Source organism: Mycteria americana, chromosome 4 (genome assembly GCF_035582795.1).
Source record: "Mycteria americana isolate JAX WOST 10 ecotype Jacksonville Zoo and Gardens chromosome 4, USCA_MyAme_1.0, whole genome shotgun sequence".
In the NCBI taxonomy this organism is placed as follows: Eukaryota; Metazoa; Chordata; class Aves; order Ciconiiformes; family Ciconiidae; genus Mycteria; species Mycteria americana.
Window position 1 is genome coordinate 2650765 of NC_134368.1, and position 19297 is coordinate 2670061.

General features: G+C 54.5%; 2 protein-coding genes across 2 annotated transcripts in view; one reads left to right on the forward strand and one right to left on the reverse strand.

The window, feature by feature from the left end:
- The window catches only part of ALMS1 (ALMS1 centrosome and basal body associated protein), a 358966-nt gene that overhangs the window by 251308 nt on the left and 88361 nt on the right, over nucleotides 1-19297 (forward strand). The gene's annotated exons all lie outside the window — the stretch shown is intronic.
- On the reverse strand, nucleotides 3156-4958 carry EGR4 (early growth response 4). Its single transcript, XM_075499140.1, has 2 exons — nucleotides 4820-4958; nucleotides 3156-4483 (listed from the first exon to the last, which is right to left on the reverse strand). Exons 1-2 carry the CDS (start codon nucleotides 4956-4958, stop codon nucleotides 3156-3158), a joined length of 1467 nt encoding a protein of 488 aa, XP_075355255.1.

Consider the following 19297-nt stretch of genomic DNA (forward strand, 5'->3'; position numbering starts at 1 on the left):
GATCCAGTCCCTGAGCACCCTGGCTTGTTCCCCAACTGGTCCCTGAGCACCCCAGCTTGGTCCTGTTCTGGTCCCTGATCACCCTGGCTTAATCCCTGGTTGGTCCTGATTGAGTCCCTGAGCACCCTGGCTTGGTCCCCAGCTGGTCCCCAAACACCCCAGCTTGGCCCCTGGCTTGGTCCTCATCTGGTCCCTGATCACCCTGGCTTAATCCCTGGCTTGGTCCTGATCCAGTCCCTGAGCACCCTGGCTTGGTCCCCAGCTTGGTCCTGATCCAGTCCCTGAGCACCCTGGCTTGGTCCCCAGCTGGTCCCCAAACACCCTGGCTTGGTCCCTGGCTTGGTCCTGATCTGGTCCCCGATCACCCTGGCTTAATCCCTGGCTTGGTCCTGATCCAGCCCCCGAGCACCTCAGCTTGGTCCCCAGCGCCGAAGGCATCCAGCACTGACGTTTTCTTGTCTCTGATGTGGACACGGGGGAAGATGGCAGCGTTGGGACCAGGATGCTGCCGGCCTGGGGGTGAATGGTTGTCCCCATCACTGAGTCACCCCAGGTTTTGGCATGCAACCGCTCCTCCTCTCCTAAAAACACAAGCCCGCGTGCTCAGTCCCATCCCACCCCAGAAGCAGCTGCACCCAGCTCCCGTGGTGGGTGCCCTGCTCCCTCCCGGCCTCCCTCGGCAGTGCCGGCCAGGGGAGCAGAGGGCGAAGGCTCAAGCCTGGGTGCCTTCGCAGAGCTTTCAGACTCGGCATCAATAATAGATGCACTTTCGGAGGGGTATTAATAAAGGTCTCATGCATCATGCATGGCCAGCGGCGTGGAGGAAAGCAGGGCTGTTTACTGCCCAGCGAGAGCTGACGTCCTGCGGAGAGGTGCCCAAAAGACGCCTCTTCCTGAAGGAAACCTGGGTGCTGAGGTCCTTATTAACAATATCTGGGGTGTTCTCCACGAGAAAGGGTTTTTCCTGGTGCCTGGGGTCATCTGCATCCCACAGAGTGGTCCTCGCTCGGGATCAGGCTCTCGCACACGTGAGATGGTTCGGCTGCTGGGGCCAGCAGTGCTTGGGGCTAGTGGGTGCCCACCCAAGGGGCACGAGCACCCTTGGGTGCCATCAGAGGTGTGAGCTCTTAAGGACAGGTCCGAGGGGACATTTAGGATTTCCCCCTCAACCAGATTTCCTTCTGGCCCCTTCCGCCATCCCATCCCTGCTAGCAGTCCTCAGGGACCCCACGTCCCCTGCCCAGCTTCCCACCCCATCTCCACAGGGTCCTCCCACCCCATGGTCACCCCATGGCAAGCTTGGTGCCGGGCAGCGGGTTGTGCTGGGATAATGGTGTGACTGGGGTTTAGCCCCAGGATGCTCCAGCCCACATGTCGGCAAAGGGCTGGGGGACGTGCGGGGACCTGGGGAAGGAGACCTCCCTCCTCCATAGCACAGTTGGGGGGCAGATCCCTCCTCTCCAGGGCTGGTGGAGGGGACAAAATCTGGAGAGAGCAGATTTGCAGGCATGCTCAGCACCCCTTCCCTGCCTCAGTTTCCCCCTCCGCAAGAAAAGGCCGATAATCCCCACAACGCCTGAGCACTGATGACGACCGCCGAGCCCCGAGCCAGGGACACGCTACCCCGTCCCCGCTGCCCAGCTCCCTCCATTCCCACAGGCACCTTCTCCTCCCGATTAATTAAAACGAGAGACCGGCATGCCCCATCCGAGTGAGCATCTCCTGTTAGAAGGATGAGATTTGGGGGGATATATGGTTTTGGCTGATTTTTAACTGCTGGAGGAGGGAAGCTCTGCTATCAGCAGCACCTTCCAGGCTGCAAAATCTCCCCCTGAGCCATCCGGCTGCTGGCTGGTCCAGGGAGAAGGGAAACGGCATTTCTCGGCCATCTAAAACACCGAAAGGGAGGGAGCAAACAGCCCCCCCCCGGCTTTGCAGGGGCCGCATCCTGCCTGCCTGCCTCTGCCTGATGGTGCCTGTATCTTCTCCAGCCCTGGGGATGTGCCAGGTTGAAGATGGGGAGCGGAGCTGTATTTCACCCCGTTTCTTGCGGGTGAAGCCTGCCAGGATGCGTGGGGCATCCACACCCCATGGGGAACCAGGAGCCCAGGGTGGGGGCTCTGGGCTGGGCTTTGGGGTCCCCACAGCGGACCCCGCGGCTCTGGATCCAAGTAGGGCAGATCCCTCCAGGGCTCGGCCCCATGCGAATAAACCCAGAGCCACGTCCCCCTTTTCAGAGGGGGACCCACCGGCAGGGAGCGGGGATCCCTTCCTCGCTCTGTCCTGGGACAAGACCCAAATCCCGGGATGAGCCGCCCACCCTGGGGATTTGGGGACGCTCAGGAGGAGGGTCGCCAACCCACCCGCTGCACTGATTGATTTTCCTCTCCCTGCTAATTATTTAAGCACCTTTTTCCCCCTACGCGGCAGCTAGAGGTCAAAATCGCAACAGAAATACCACTGGCGGCGGCTGCTACACGGGATTGAAAGGCAGAGAGCAACCCCAGCAAGGTCTTAGATTAGCTCAAACCTTTAATTAGAAAAATAGAGACAATTTTCTAATATTCCTGATAGATTTTTTTTTTTTTTTTTTACAAACAGGAAAATAATAATAATAATGACATCACCTTTCCAAAGGGACTGGTACGCACCAGTTGCCAGAGCCCGGCGGCATCTCTCTCCTTCGGGAGAAAGGACCGGTGCAGCCGCAGCCCCTGACCGTGCCGGCCGGTAAATAACCGGTCGGGAGCTTCTTGTAAAGTGCTGGCAGGGGAAATCACAGTCAGGTCGCTACAAACACAGGATGTCCGTGCGTTTGGGTATATAAAAAACCCCCCATCTCGGTGGGGATTTCTTTCTGTACATTGGTTTTTTTTTTTTCCCCTCCTTGGAAGAGGAGCTATAAAAATGACTCAGTCCCTGCAGTTTGGAGATGGCTCCAGGTGGCCGGAGCTGCCACATCGCTCCTCCGCAGCCAGTGGTCCAGCGCCGCGGCATCGCCTCTGCCTCCTGCGTGCCCCTCTCCTCCCTGGCACGGCCCGATCTGCCGTCATCTTCTCCAGGGCCACCCCAGGAGGATATTCCCACCCCGGCTCTCCCGTGAGATGCTCGGGGGACCTTGGGAAACGCCGTCTTCCAGCGCTCAGGTTGGGCCTTCACAGTGTCCCGAAGGAGAGACCCACTGAGAAGAAACCCAAACCTTTGAGCTTCTCCTCCGTCCGGGCTTTCTGCTTCAGGTGGACCTTGCTGTGGCGCTTCTTCTCGTCGCTCCTGGCGAAGCGACGGCCGCAAGTGTCGCAGGAGAAGGGCTTCTCGCCGGTGTGGGTGCGGATGTGGGTGGTGAGGTGGTCACTGCGGCTGAAGTTCCTCAGGCAGATGCGGCACTGGAAGGGTTTGTGGCCCGTATGGATGCGGAGGTGCCTGTTGAGCTCATCTGAGCGGGCGAAGCTCCGGATGCAGTTCTCCACCGGGCAGGCGAAAGCCTTCTCGTGGGGTTTCGGGCAGAAGCATTTGGAAGAACACTTGGTCCGCCGCGTCTTCTTCTTGGGCTCAGCCAAGGCAGGAGGGTTGGTGGGCAGCAGGGAAGGGATGGAGGAAGAGGCGGGGTGGCCCAAAAAGTCCGTGGGGGGGACAGAGGGCGAGGGGTGAGGATGGAGGAGCTCGGCAGAGCTCATCAGACCCGGCAGGACTTCAGACTGGGCCAAGGAGGCGTCGAACTCGGGCATTAACGGAGGAGGGAGGTTATGGATCTTGGTGTCGGCAAAGTCTCCGCGGGCCGGGAAGTTTTCTGGCTCGCAGCCGAAGCCCAGATGGGTGCTGAAGCAGGCAGCATCCTCCGCCAGGCTGCCGAGCTCCGACTGGCAGCTGACGGACAAGACGCTCTCCATCTTGGAGCCCAGCGGGTGGAACAGCCCCTGGCTGCTCTCCCCAGCCGGGAAGGCTTCAGGAGAATGGTAGCCGGTGGGCAAGTAGGCCTGATGCTGGGTGACAGGCTCCCACTGGGCGCAGGAGGCTTTAAACTTGTCCAGGGGTGGGGAACCAGAGGGCAGCTTGATGTCCTGCTTGCTGTCCAGGAGCTTGGGCTGGAAGAAGCACTGCGAGGTGTTTCCTAAGGTGGGTTGTGCCTGGAGGGGTTGAGCACCCTCCGCCGTGGGGAAGCCGCCGTAGCCCTGCTCCGGGAAGGGGGCTTGGGTGGATCCGTTCATTTCGGGCTGGCAGGAGGCATAAAGGTCCAGCTGGCTCTGAGCCACCTCGGGACAGGGGTAAAGAGCATCCAGGTGCCTTTGGTGGCCCTCGGAGGAGGCGAAGGGGGAGATGCCCAGGATCCCCGACATCAGGTTGAAGAGAGATTCCTGGTCCTGGGGATGATCCGGTACCGCCTTGATGAAGAAGCTGCCGGTGTAGCTGAGCGAAGGGGAAGGCTGGCTGCCCAGGAGGGAGTAATCCACAGCCCCGCCGCTCATCGGGGTGCCCAGCAGCTCACCTGGGGACACGGAGGGGACGGCGGTTAGAGGGATGGAGGGATGCAGGGATGGGGGGGGCGGGATACGGGGGAACAGCGGGAGGCTGATGTTGCGTCACTGTGAGGTCCCCGTCCTAGCCGGGTCCCCGGGACCACACAGGGAGCCCTGGGCGTCACCCCCCTTCCCCAGCAGGACCCCCAGGACCCCCACCCTGGGCTAGGGGGGGGACTGTTGGACCCAGAGCCAGGGGCTGGGAGCAGGCTGGGGGCAGAGGAGGGGGAGATGCCCCATTCCCGGCTGGAGCCATCACTCCCAGTGGGGTCCCTCATCCCTGCCCGGCTCCCCCCTGCCCTTACCTCCGAGGAAATCGGCCTCTGCCAGAAGTTGCTGCTCGGGCTGCCCCAAGCCCTGCAGGTCTCCGCTTTTCATCTCGCAGCTCTCCTCGTACTTGGAGTAAAGCGGGTCCGAGCAGGAGAAATCCATAACGTTGAGCATTTCCCCTGGAGGCACGGCCGGAGCGGCGGGGCCGGGCTGGGGCGAGCGGGGGGGATGCTCAGGGCGAACAGGGGGGATGCTCGGGGCGAGCGGGGGGGATGCTCAGGGCGAGCAGGGGGGATGCTCGGGGCGAGCAGGGGGGATGCTCGGGGCGAGCCGGGGGATGCTGCAGGGTGCCCGGCCTGATCCGAGGGATGCTCGGGGTAGGTGCCGGGGACCGTCTGGGGGATGCTCCGGGGTGCTTGGGGCAATCCGGGGGGTGCTCGGGCTGGGGGCCGGGAGCGATCCGGGGGGTGCTGTGTCCCGGGGTGGGGGGGGGTGGGGGTGGGGGGGCAGGTCCCGGGGGGAGGCGGCGCAGGCAGGGGCAGGCAGGGCCCGGCAGGGGCAGGCAGGGGCAGGCAGGGGCCGGCAGCAGCGGCAGCCCGTGCGGACGCCCGGCTCTCCCTCCCCGCCGCCCCCTTTATAGCTGCAGCGGGGCTGCTCCGACCTTCCGCCGCAGCCATTTCTGGAGTCCCCAGTGAGGCTGCCGTGACGTAAATGCCCATATATGGACTCAGGATGTAGGCTAGGGAGTCCCAATAAGGAAATCTCTCCCGTGACGCGCTGCCCCCTCCCTCCCCTCCCCCCCTTCTCCTCCCCCTTTTCTCTCCGTGTTGTTTTTTTTTGTTTTTTTTTTTTTAAATTTTCCCTTCCATCTCTCTCTTTTTAACTAATAATCGCGATATTTTTAACAGATCGCTGCAGGGCCCGCGGCTGCTGCCGCGTGTGTGTGTGTGCACAGCATCCCCCCCCCCAGCCCCCTCCCGCAATCCTGCCCGCATCCCCCCATCACACCTTCTGCACCAACACACCCATGCACACGCATCTGCACACACACGCGTGTGTGCACTCACGCGTGTGCAAGCACAAGCGTGTGCACGCAGCCTTTGCTTTCCTCCAGGCTCAGCTTTGCCCCTGCAGTTCCCACGGCTGGGGGGGGGGGATGCTGGGCACCCCTCTGGATCCGGCCCTTGCACCGCAGCAACGCACTGGGGCTTTGGCTCCCCTCCCAACGTGGGCTGCTGTTCTTCCAGATTTACATCTCCCCAGGCTCTTATTCGCCTTATGCTATTTTTTCCCTGTGAATGCCTTTTGTTGCTCTTGTTCCTTCTAGAAGCGTGAAAGGTGCTGGGTTTGCTATTCCCCCCCCCCCCCTTCCCTCCCCTTCTTTCTGTGCCTGATTTTGCAATACTTTCTGCTGGCATTTCGTATTTGCTTTGATTTGGAGCCGTGAAGTGGATGCCGGCTCCTCCTGCGATCGAGCAAGCGGCCAAAAAGAGAAGGCAAACGCTGCGGCCAGCTCCCTCGCCGCGTTTCAGTCATCCGAGTTCATGGCTCCCACCCAGGCCGGCGTGCGATAGGCATGGATTTGGGCTGGGAGAGGGCAGATCCATACCGCAAATCCCACCGACTCGTCGAAGGGGGATGTTTTAAGAGAGGACTCAACACAAGCAGTGATCTGGAAGGATCCTGGCAGTGCTTCCACCCCCGCCACAGTGCTCTGAGCATCCTCCCGACCCCCCCGGCCCCTGCGGTGGGGTGAAGTCTCCAGTGAAGCAAGGCTGGAGGCTGTTGCTTTCCCTGCTTAGTTGTTTGGAGATTTCCACATTTCCAACATCGATTCGGAGCTGATCCTAGACGAGCGGCGATGCTTTGGGGAACGGATTGCAACTGGCATCCAGCCCAGGCAGGCTGGATGGGGAGGGGAAGGTTTTCTCTGGGCGATCTGGCTGTTGGGTTCAAAGTCCGCTATAAAACACATCTCTAAAAATATTTACAGGTACAAACACGCCGTTCCTGAGCGCAAGGCGGCCGATGAGAAGGTTACCTCCGCAACGGGGTCTGCAGGAGAAAGCTGTGGGATGCAAAGGAGCTAGAAATGAGGAGGGGACCTCTCCCTGGCCTCCCTCCCTGCATGTTTTCCCTGCCTCCATGTGCTTACAGCCCTTGCTGGTGGGCTGGGTCTGTTGGGGATGTGCAGCAGCGCCCGCATCCTTGTCCACGGGGCCAAGTGATGCTCGAGCCGGGGCGCAGCGGCTGAAGCGGGGCCCTGCTCCGGTGCTATTCCTGGCTCCAGCAATGACTCACCGCGTTACCTTGGGCAAATCACTCTGAAATGTGTCTAGCAGCGCTTCCCCACGTTGGGGGCAGGCTGTTCATCGTTGCCTCTGCAAAATGCACTGAGATCGCTGGCAAAGAGGTGCAAAGAAGCATTAAGCCCGGCTGGTGATTCAGGGAGTGTCAGGGAATGAGCTGTAAGGTTCAGGTTGGAAGTAAAAGAGGGGATGGAGAGAGATCCAGAAAATTATCAGAGTGTGGAAATGGTGAGTGGGATCCAATTATTCACCGATTCTCATTTCACAGGAGCTGGGGGGAGCCCAGTGCAATGGCCAGAAAGTGGGTTTCAGGCAAACCAAAGGCAATACTTAGCCCTGCAGTGCTCGATGAAACTGGAACTCAGCGCTTCAGGACATCATGGAGCCCAAGATGACAAACAGGTTCAAAATAGTCCATCTGTGGCTACTAAACACAACCCCAGCTGGCTGCTTAGGGGATCTGCTGGATGCCGGTGGGATAAGACCAAGGGATGGACCTCGGGATCCTTCACCTCTCCTTGGCTGCGTTAGATGGACCCATCAGACCTCGGTCATTCTTATTTTATTTGGCTGTGCCACATTTTAACTGGGAGGTCAGGCTTTAGGATGTGTAGGGCCTCCAGTCTCTGAGCTGGAGTCCAGATCCTCACTCTTGCCTGCTGCCGTGCACATGTACATCCCTGGGACAACTGCTGCCAGGACAAGCAGCTCTTCTTTTCTCCTGGAGATGGAAAAAACTGTCCCACATTTTATACGATGCCAGCCTGACGTGCCATGGGAAGGTCCCCTGCTACTGTCACGGGGCAGAAGCAGCCCTTGTAAACCTCTCTTCATCCTCAGAGATGATCCTAAAATAGTGGCGACATTTCAGTTCCCCAGACAAGAAAATAAACAATTATCACGTGGTTTATATATGCCTCGTCTGCCTGGGAGAGCGCTGCTGACCATACAGGGGTGGCTGTATAGGTACTGTCTAATGTGCCCTCTTCCTCTGGATGAATGCTTTTTTCTTTTAAGCCTGAGATAAATAGAGACCCACTTATATTAACAAAACCAGGCTAAAGTGACCCTCTTGGATGGCAGTTTCCATGGGAGGAGCGTGGCTGTGTTAGCTCCGACCGTGGAGGTGACACCACGCATGAGGTAATGGGAAAACGTGACCATGACTAAAGCCAAGCTCCGGGACCAGGTGCTGGCACAACGTTTCCCTTCCCAGAAGGGGCACTTGGCTGGCGAGGAGGCGGGATAGCCTTCCTGGGGTGAAACGTGTCGTCATTAAAATACAGGGAGGAAATCCGTGCAGCGGCCAGGTCCCCCCCGCCGCACGCAGGCACCCCGGGGAGGTACCAGAGCTCAGGCTCTGCCCCGGTTTTTGGGTCCTCCCTCTCTTTCTCTGGTCCCTGAGATGCTGTGGGAAGATTTGCTTAAGGTCTTTAAGAGCTGAAGCAGTTTGGAAAGCCGCTGTGGCAGCCCTGTGCGTGTCTGCGGGCCATCTCGCAGCAAAGGCTCACCCAAGCAGAAGGGCTTCAAGCTCCTGCTCCCTCTGTGCACCCTCCGCGCGGTGGGAGCATCCTTGGGGTAGCAAATGATGACCCCAAAGGAAGGAGCAGTTTTCCTGCAGTGATGCTAGGGCCCGAAGTGTGTCTCCGAGCTTTCTGGCAAGCGCACAGGTTGCTCAGCCCCAAGCTCGCCCCCAAGCTCGCCCAGGACTGCAGCCCTCCAAGCGTGCCGCAGCGCGCAGGCTGCCAGACCGGGACTCCCCCAGTCACCTGCCATCTGGAACCGGCTGGCACAAGCCACCCTCCCCAGGCATTTGCCCGCCTCCGCCAGCCAGGGCAAGCGCTTGCCTGGCAAGCTCCGCGCTGGCTCATGCTGATCCACCCAGATGTTTCCCCTGCAGAGCCGGGAGCCAGCTTGGTCCCAGGGGTCATCCTTCTCCTGGTCGTCCCACCACACTGCATGCAATCTATTGCAATGGCACATCAGCCTTCCTTTCCCTCCAGTTTCCCAGTCTGTGCTCCCAGTTAGGGTTATAGCATGGAAAACAAGCCTTAATTCTTGGCTTTGTCCCCTGTTTCTCCCCTAGCTTTCATCTTTAGGGGCTTGGTCTGGGGTCTTCCCTACAGTCTGGGAAGATTTTGGCAGGGGGTTCCTGGGACTCCAGCCCTGTTTAAGGGAGAAGCTGCCATGGAAAGGAGGCAAATCATCCTCTTCCTCCTGCCTTGCCTTGCCACAAGCCAGCAAGGAGCGGGGGGAAGGTCTGGGGAGCACCTTCCCCACCGCCGCACGCAGGCTGGGCAAGAGGAGGCAGCCCTGGAGACGAAGGCAAGGGCAGAGACGGGCAGCACTGATCTGAGGCTGGAATTCATTCTTCCAAAGGGATGGGCTGAGTATTGGTTCATGGCAATACTACTTTGGCAGCCAAACTTGGGCCCGTGTGCCCAAAGCCGACAGATATCTAGGGAAAAGTGTAATTTCCATGTGTCTTCTCCAAGCCCCAAGTATTCATGGCTCATGTATCTTCTGCATTTGACCTGATGCCCTATATTTAAGAGTCCTCAGTGGATTTTTCCACTGATTACTTTACGAACCCTTAGCATCCCCTGCGCTGTGAGACGAGCTAAGTTTTAGGTGAAGAAATCTCTCTGTTTGTTTGGAGCGTGCCCATCGCCTCCATGCTTGCAGCTTCGGAAGAGCCTCTGAGCAAATGGGTGTGCGTGCGATAAATCTGCTGGCTGCTGACACGGGACAACAAATTCCCTCCACCTGGTGATGAAAACCTCTCTGTGGTGATGGGTATAGCTGGGAAATTCCCTGCTGGTAACGCTGACCCCTTCCAAGGGCTTCTCTCACGGGCAAGAAAGTGGCTCTGTTGACTCTGAGCCTCTGGCCCTCAATATACAAGAAGATGCGTCTGTGATTCAAAAGTGTTTTTCTCCTGGAAGCCAGGGAAAAGACAACAACCCTGCAGCACTGCCCGCCTCCCCTTGCTCCCCAGCATTTCCATCCCTTATGGCCAACGGTGTCCCTTAGATTTTCTGCTTCTTGTTCAGGTTTGCTCTGCAGATGGGGCTGAGCAGCAGATGGAATTGGGTATTTTAAAGAAATCCCCCTGGAAGTTGCTTTCCCCCATGGTGTTAGGGGCAGGGACAGAGGTGGGCACCCAAAGGAGCAGCTGCCCTACGAGCACCTACGGCTCGCAAGCTGCCGGTACCACTCCGTGCTCCGTGGGAATCCCTGAATTACCTTTTGTGACTCCCATCTTCTGGGTGCACAGCATCTCCTTTAAATCACCCCCACCAAAACCACACCAAAAGCCAACCACAAAGCCCAGATTCTTTATAAACCACCCCAAACCTCCCTCCACCAGGCCTCTGAGATGGAGAAGGGAGCGGCATCCCAAAATCTTGAAGCTGGCAGCGGACTGCACGGGGGAGTGGATGGCACGATGTGACGGAGCAGTGATTCCTCCTGGGACGGCCACTGGAGATGGCATGTCGGTGGGTCACAGACCAGCCGCTGGATCTCATCTCTTTGCCCTCTATCTCCCCCTCCAATTGCTTCAACCATCTCCCCTTCCAGGAAAACTTCTAGAATACATCGCTCTCCATTTCCATGGCAACTGGCACGCGACCAGCGGTGCCGTCTCCGGCGCGTACCTATTCCTGGCGCCGGGGAGAGGATGCTCATGTGACAGAGGAGACAACCCGGAGAGGTCGAGAAGGAGATCACCACCACCTCCCGGTCGTGGGACAGCGGCGAATGGATGCTCTGAGGACCTTTGCCGAAGAGCGTCTTTCCTCAGGCATGCCCAGGCAGCCTCAGCAGATTTAAACAGCATGTGAGCCTCTACGAAATGCCTGCCAAAAGGGGCTTTTTTTTTTTTTTTTTTTTTTAATTACCGGGCACGAAGGAGGAATCGCTGGCTGGAATTTCAGAGCCTGGGCACAGCGGGAGGTCGGGGTGGATGGCTATCTCGCTCCAGGTTTTATGTTGCTGCTCATCACCATATTGTCCGGGTGCTCAGCTAACAACGGCTCTTCCTGCCCTTAAAATTTATGGATCGCTTCTCCTGCATCCTTGCTTTTTTTACCGCAGGCAGCTGAGCTTTGGGGTAAAACCCCTCAAATTTGGCTGCTACCTGCAGTTTAGCCGAGGGGAATTACAGCCTGGCAGCGACTGCATATGGGGACGGCAGAGCTTGCCAAAGCGGAGAGGTCGCTGCAGTGCCTGCGATCGCATCGCCTCCTAAAAATAGGCTATAGTCAGAAATAATCTCATCTCCTGCTCCCCCCTGCCCCCCGAATAATAAAATCAAACCCAATACTAAAGGCAAAGTGCTAATGCTGTGAGCTCTCGGAGAAGCCGGCGGAGAGCAGAAGTGGTATTTCTATTCTCGCCTTCATCACGCGTCCTAATCACAATATTTTTAGCATGTGCTATTGCGTGCATTGGTCAGGGGCAGGAAGATTAATTGGGCTTAGTATAAGCACGGGGCTGAGGATGGGGCTGTCAGGAACACAATGATTTGGCTGTAATAAAGTAATAAAGCAGGAGGGGACAATTTTCTCAACTTCTTTCCAAATCCACATTTTTTTCTAAGAGTCCGTCTGCCTTGATGTATTGACTGGGATCTGCAAACATTTCCAAGCAAGCTTGCCCTCCAGTTTGAATGAAATGATTCACTGAGCCCCAAATAAGTCTTTCTCCACTCATTCTCACACTGGTTTTAATCACCTCTAAAAAAAATTACGTATATTTTTAAAGAAAGCATTCTTTAAACCCAATTATTGGACTGTTTTATTTAGAAAAAGCCTGAAGCAAAACATTTTGACTTTTAGTTTTTAGTTTCCAGGGGGTTTTGTACAGGATCTCGGGCTCTGAAACGAACCCTGAGCATCACTGGGCTCTATCCTCATTAGGCTGCAGGACATCTCAATCCCCATCGCAGATGAAAACCAAGAGGGTTGTTTGTCTTCTCTAGGCTCCTTCTGCTTGGCTCGCTGCGGTGCCGCAGCCCGGGCCGGTTTCGTTAGGGCAAGCGGAGGCTCGCACTGCACCCAGCAGCCTTGGGGCTCCGGCTTCGCAAGCGATACGGCGGAGGTGTGCTGGGGACGCGTGCCCCGAACGAGACGCAAACAAACGTTGGCCCCTTTACCGCCAGTGTCGTCAATCCGAAAGAGAGCTGCCTTGCAATCAGATAAAGGCGTTCATTAACAAACCATTAGAATAAAATCCCTTTTGAGAGGACAGGTAAGAAAAGCTAAGCTGGCTGGAGAGGGAGGAGCGTGTTTCCTTGCCCAGGGAAAGGAAGAAAGCCTTGAGGTTGCTTCGCCTCCACCCATCCCTCCCTTCCCGGGCAGCCGGCTGGTTTCGAGACCCAGTTTCCCAATGCCCACAGGGATAACTGGGAACTGGGGTCGACCCTGGGAAGGGGCAGGGGGCTTCCTCAAGAGACTCAGAGTTAAAAGGGATGGTTTTGTACCCACCGGTGTGAACTAAGTGAATTGACCAAGGACATTGCAGAGATTGAAGGTAAATCCACGCTCCCTGCAGCCCACGTTACTTTTCTAACCACCTACTGCAAATCGCGCCCATGAACCATGCTCAATTACTTACCCCTCTGATTGCAAAGAGGGGGGGACACACAACTGGCCCAGTGCCTGCTCGGAGATGAATTTATCCGACAGCTTTTCATTTGTGAGCGTTATTTGCTTCCTTGACCATCTCACTGCTCCTTTTCAGGAAAGTTTCCAAGAAGCCGGAGAGACGCTCTCCAGAATCATTAATCAGAGCAGCATGAAGATTTATTAACTTTCCTCTCCATGAAATAAAACCATCAGCCTCTGAAGTCAGCTTTCTATGCCATCAATTCTTCCTCCCAAGTAAATTTAAAGGCTGTCACCGTCAGCTGCTAACGAAGGCAAATCCATCTATCAAGCTCTGATTTGTTGCTTGTGGTTACAGTATCGTGATCTCGACTCACATCCAAAATACAAGAGTGAAATGATAGCAGTCCTTTTTTTTGCCACTAGTATTAATTATGTTAATAAAACTTAATGATATTCATGCCAAAGGTTGGAAGTGTGTGGAAATTCATGGAACTCTGCAAATTAACTGCTCTGGTCTCTCGGCATATAATTAGGAAAGCTATTAAATATAATATGGTATGTAAATTAATACAAGTTATATCTATTATATAGTTCAGCTACCAGGGAAGCAGAATTTGCCATCTCACTTGCAGGAATCAGGCTGCCCAACCCAGGCATAAACGGGAAAAGTGTCCCTCTAAAACGTACATGCTAGAGTGCATTTTTTACCCTAAAATACCATGGGAGAACGCTGATTTTACCTACTCTTCAAAATGTCTTAAGCTGCATTTTGCAGCCAATTGCTACAGATTGCCAGAACCTGGAAGGGCACACCAAGGGAATATGAGTGCAGATGGATGCCCCCTGGTACCTTCCTGTAGGCATCCATCGGTGGCCACTGTCAAGGGGACAAAGCACGTGGCTAGATTGGTCTTTGGCTTGGCTCAAAGCGACCAACCCTATGCTCCTGCTCCAGGACATCATCCCATTGCTGTGGTGCAGGAGTAAGAAAACCTTCCTGGGTTGTTTCGTGACAGTCCAGCATCTCGTGCTAAGGTTGCACGCTTGGCAGCATCTGGACTTTGGTGCATCATCCAGCTTGGCAATGTGTTTGCGTCCTGTTTTGTTCCTGAGAAGAGGACAATTCTCCAAGGTTTGTCCTTCAGGGAACAACATGGACTACTGTGGCTAAGGTGTACCAGAGTGTGCCGAGGGGAATAAATTGTCTGCGTTGCATCTTGCTGTATTCGCGCTCAAACAAACATCTGGGTCAACACTCTTTCTGCATGAGTCCAGTATGGGAAAGAGTCGATGCGTCCCCTCTCCATCAGGCTTGGAGCAAAGCCTGGGGCACAGGGTGCAGGCCAGAGCAGCTCCTTCTACAGGAACCTGGAAATTCATGGGTGCAGAGCACAGATGAGAACACCGTGCCAGTGGCTGGCCCATGCTTTCTGGGCCATACGTTACCTTTTTACTAGGCTCAACTGGATCTGGGAACAGATCATTAAATAATGTGGTGAGGAAGCCATATTCGAGCATTAATCTGAGCTGGAAAGTGAGGACCAGGGGTTGAAACTTTCCTATAAAGATATGAATCATCACGATGCCACACATCAGTGAGAGTATTTACTCATGTTCATGCCTTTGATTTCAGCTCCTCTCTGAAGTTAACAGAAGGGTCTTTTCATTCCTTTGGATCTGCTGGAAGAGGGATTCAATTCCCTTGGTATTGAGGACATTCAGTGCTGAATATCCCACCTCCATGCAGGAGCCTGCAGGACGAGGAGGACATCATGGAGAGCTTCTTGCAAGGTGACTCATGTCCTGGACTCTGGATATCGTGCCTGCCCACGGGTTGTGCTCCTGATGGATCTCCCCTGACTCCCTGGCTCGCATCCACCTTTGCCTCCATTCCCTGCTCATTCCCCTCGTCTGGAAGAAGGGCTTTGCATTTGTCAGCAGCGGGGTGGGGAGATGGACAGACGGAAGAAGACAGCAGCTGTCAGTCCTGTACACTCATACATTGACATCAGTAAACACTCCTGCTGCCTCTGTCAAGAAGCTGCAGGGAACAGAGTGGTCCATTGAACGGTGGCCCCAGGACACTCCTTACCCTGCTGGTTCAGACAATGAACAAATCTCCTCTTGTCTTAACTCTCTGCTTTAGCCTCCAGCTCTCTCCTGGCCCCCAAGCCTTCTCCAATGCTCGCCCTGTTCCCATCATCCCCTGAAGCTGGTGATGCCAGCTGGGACTAGTTGATGGCAGCTCATTTGCGTGGAAGTCCATCTCAGTTAACGACTACAGCCGTTAGCATCAATTACGCAGTTTACATCCAGCTATAAATAAGCGCAGTAGTTGAGAAATTACTAGCGATCTAAAATTGGGATGTAACACGGTGGTTTGCAGGCAGTCACTAACAGAGTGTGCCATTCCCAAAGCACGCAGGTCGTCTTGGAGCAGGGACACCCCGCGTGCAGTCTATGGGATGTGTCCAACCATCCCAAACAACTCGCCCAATGCCGTGGGCTCTGCGGCAACCCCTTATTCTCGCAGCCCCAATGCATCCAGCACGGGACCAAACGTCGCTCTGCTATGGGACAGGTTTGCAGCATCTAGGACTCTCCTCTCTTTGCAGAAGACTTGGCCAAGAGCTGCAAAGAATTAAATAAACCCTACAAGAAAGTGTTAGCGGAAAACAACGGCGTGCCTCCTTGCTTGGTGCCCAGAGCTCTGCTGGAGGGAGCCAGTGGGAATCCTGTGTTACTCCAAATGGACAGAGCAGGGCTTGGCCCACTCTGGCTCACGGACAAATATAAATAAATATAACTGGCATGAAGCATAAACTGCCTGCCAGGACAGTGCAACGTCTCCATAGAAACCCCTGACAAGAGAACCTGACGCTAATTTAACGCCGGCAAGAATAATGCTGTAGCCTGTTGATGTTGTAAACTTCCTCGTTTGAGCCCTCTCTCTTTTTTTTTTTTTTTTTGAAGGAAAGTGGGATGTAATCGCTGGAGAGGATGCCGGGTGCAAGGCAAGGGACGGACACGGTGTCTCTGGTGTTGTGACAGCTAGTGATGACAGATGCATGCTCAGCTCGCACCGATTTCTCCTTCACTGCTCCAGTTCACAACTAAAAATAAGCAGAAGAAGGAGCTGAGTCTGCTTCAAGGAATTGTGGGGCAATAGATAAATAAAAATAAAAAGCGATGTTCCTGAGTGGAGGCATTTCTAAAGCTAGATCACCTCCTTCAGTGCTGGTCCTTTAAACCTCTGCCCAGGAAAAAAATCACCAAATCAATGACTTCCAGTGAAAAATAAACATTTCTTTCCCATACGGCTCGGAAAAATACCCAGAGATGAGGATGCAGTCAGAACTGAGGACCCAAAGCGTTCAGGAAACACAAAGGTGACTCCTCAGGCTGCTAGATCTGTATATAGAGATAAAGTTTTGATTTCTTCTTTTTTTAAATTTGCTTTCTGCTTTCACGTCTCAAGGCAATGCTCACAGTTTTCTCTGACCGCTGTGATCGCAAGAATCTAGGTTAGAAAGTACCTACGTGCCTAACCGAGGTTATATTTTAACTGGGAAATCCTCTGGAAGTCCTGAGTCCGGTCTCTCCCACTCTCTGAGTCCATCCCAGCTCCCTGTCAAGGCGAACCCTGGGCAGGCACTGACCCACCCCTCTTCTCCTCTTCATCCCCTGGGGCTGGGCACGCCAGGAAGGACACTGAGCTGCGGTGAGCTCTGGCTACTCCGTTTAGGTGCTGGGAAGGATCAGGATCCCACGATAAAAAAAAATCTCCAGCGAGTTCAGTTGCAAATTCGGGCACTTTGAATTGTCCCCCGGAATTAGCAGCTTCTCCTACCAGCTGAAGAGCGAGATGTGAACTCCCATTTAATTGCCCAAAGTTAGCTGGGGTGCATCCCTCTCCCAGCAGGTCGGGACCCGACTCCCTCTGCAACCTTTCAGTCTCTGCTAATTAGACTGGCTTTATTTTGTGTCTTGATCATGCCTCAGCTCCCTGATGGGAAGAGACCTGGTTATACATCAGCCCTCCATCCCTCCCCTCCATGACCCGGTCGCCTACAGAGAGGAAATGCACGTCGGTGCTCTATGGCCATGAGGTTACCCGGTGCGGCTGGCTGAGGCTCGGGGACTCCAGAGATGACTTGCACGCCACACATTAGTGAATTAAACACGCATGGGAACTCGGGCACCGAGGCCAGCTGGTTAACAAACTCCTTACCCTTCAAAACAGGGGGATTTCCTGCAAGCTGCCTCCTGGGAACGGTCCCTGGCCCAGCTCCCACCCTGAGCTAACTCAGAGAGGGGGCAAACCCAGGAACATTTATTTGATTGTTGTTTCCTGTGTTAATAAAAGCAAGCAGGAGGAAAGAGCAGAGCTACCGCCCCGCACTGCCTTTGAGACCAGGCTGGGAAATGTAACGTAGAGAGGATGGAGCGATGGCCAGGTGGCCCCGGAGGCCGGGGGTGGATTTGCCATCGTAACAGTAACGACCCGATGCAGAGAAATGTTGTGAGATTTAATTCATTAATGCTTGAGAAGTGTTTTAGAAGGGACTATGAGGTGAAAATCCTCTGCCCGCGGTCATCCACCCAGGCAGTCACCTGCAGAGCTGTAACTACAAGGACTTGAGGAGCGAGAGCTGGCTTCTGTAGGAACCTGCCGGTGGGAATTCCGCTGTTGGCTTCAAGGGTGCCAACATTTCTGGGAGGTTTCCGCCCTACCTCGGACTTTAGCCACAGAGACTTTTGATGCTGTATACAGTTTTGTTTGTTTCATGACTGTTTGGTCTAAATTTTCCTTTCCTCCTCTCCGAATGAAATAAATAAAGCTGATTTCTCAGGAAACACCTATTTCTTGATTTGTCCTAGGCATAATCTAGCTGTCTTCAGTGTCTGAATATGACCACAAGTATTTACTCTTAGCTCTGAAACGCAACCAGTGTTGGTACAGAATGTGCTAATATTCTCTATTTTAACTCCCATGTGACATTTTCTTCTTTCTTTTCCCCCTCTTTTTAGCCTTCAGATTCAGTTAGTGATAGTAAAAGCTCTGAAAACCACAAAGCACTGGAAGCTCAAAGGTTTCAGAGGAAGAGACATGTCCGTTGTTTCCAGGAGATGAAATGAGGCCGTGTTTTGTTGGCGCTGCTGTGACTTTCCCGTGGTGAAACGCTTTGAAGGTTCATTGCATCAGAAACGGTGCTTCGGCACTTTCTCCTCCTTCTCTTCGGTGATTATAACCTCTCATTGCTCCAGCTTCCTCTGCAGTCATGGAATAAGGTGATTAATAATATTTGATACTTTTCTGATGCGTTAAAATACCGTGCTGTTTTGCAAATGTCAGGCTCTTGCCTGAACTGAGCCTGGAATGTTTCTTTCCGACTGTCAGGTTTCACTTCCCCTTTGTCATGTTTAAGTTCATGAGAAACAGGCATTACATTTCGATTTCCATTGAATCACTGGGCCAAGCCAGTCACTGGAGCCAACCAATTGACGCTAACCGAGGAGCTGACTCATGAAATTGGCTGGTGTTGAATTACTCTTCCAGAGAAGACTGAAAGCTGAGGCTTTAACTCCCGAGCGATGTTCAAAATCCTATCGTGCGCTTTGCCAGAACGTCCGTATTTGCTTTTCATTATTACCCTCAGCACTTGTTAGATCAGGGTAATTTGGAAGGAAAATTGGGCAACGTGTACATTAAGTGCTTCCAATCCTGTTATTCCACCACTCACAGAGATATTTCCTCCAGCAATGCACTATCTGCCTACAGCATGGACACCACAGGACCTTGGAGAACAGATTGTCCCAAACTGGGAATGCCAGAAACAAGGTTGCCTATGCGGTCCTTCGCAGGGTGACACCAGACTATGTCAAAACTGCAGGAGCATGGTGCAGCACGCCTTGAGGTCCTGGTCCCAAAACGATCTACGTCAAGGGTGAGGCTCCAGTGAGGCGTACCTCCTTACTACCTCATGCACCTGAGCTGTTTGCTCCTAGAGAAGGACTGAGCTGCCCAAATGTCAGCATCTGGAGTCATTTGAGGTGTCTTCTGATATCTCCAGAAATGACGGACGGTCTGCAGAAGACCTGTGGCCTCCTGGAGTGGCAGGTGGAGCTCAGGCAGGGCACCCTGTCAGGACACCAAATGCCAAGGTTTAAGCTCCTGATTCCTGCCCCAGTCTCTTCTATTACCTACTCCATTTCTGCCCAGCTCATCTTCCCTCTCCTTCCTTTCTCCCAATCTCCTTTCCTCCCTACTCCTTTGGTCCTCCTATATGAGAGACACATACCTCACCCCACCGTGGTGCCTTGGGAAGAGGCAGACTCCTGCTATTCATGTCCGCTCTTGCCCTTATCATACTGGGCACTGGCCAAGAAAGTTCTCCCGAGCTCCTATATCCCTAACGTATGTCCCATGTGCCGCAGGAGCAGGCAGCAGAGCATGTGCTGTTCACATTTAGGAGCTGTGGAGGGCTGACAGACTCATCCATGTTCACAGAACATGCCCGCAAAGTTGCCATAAATCTCATTGAATACAAGGAAAAAAGCCAGGTTTTTCAAAGGTGAAATAAGCATGTTC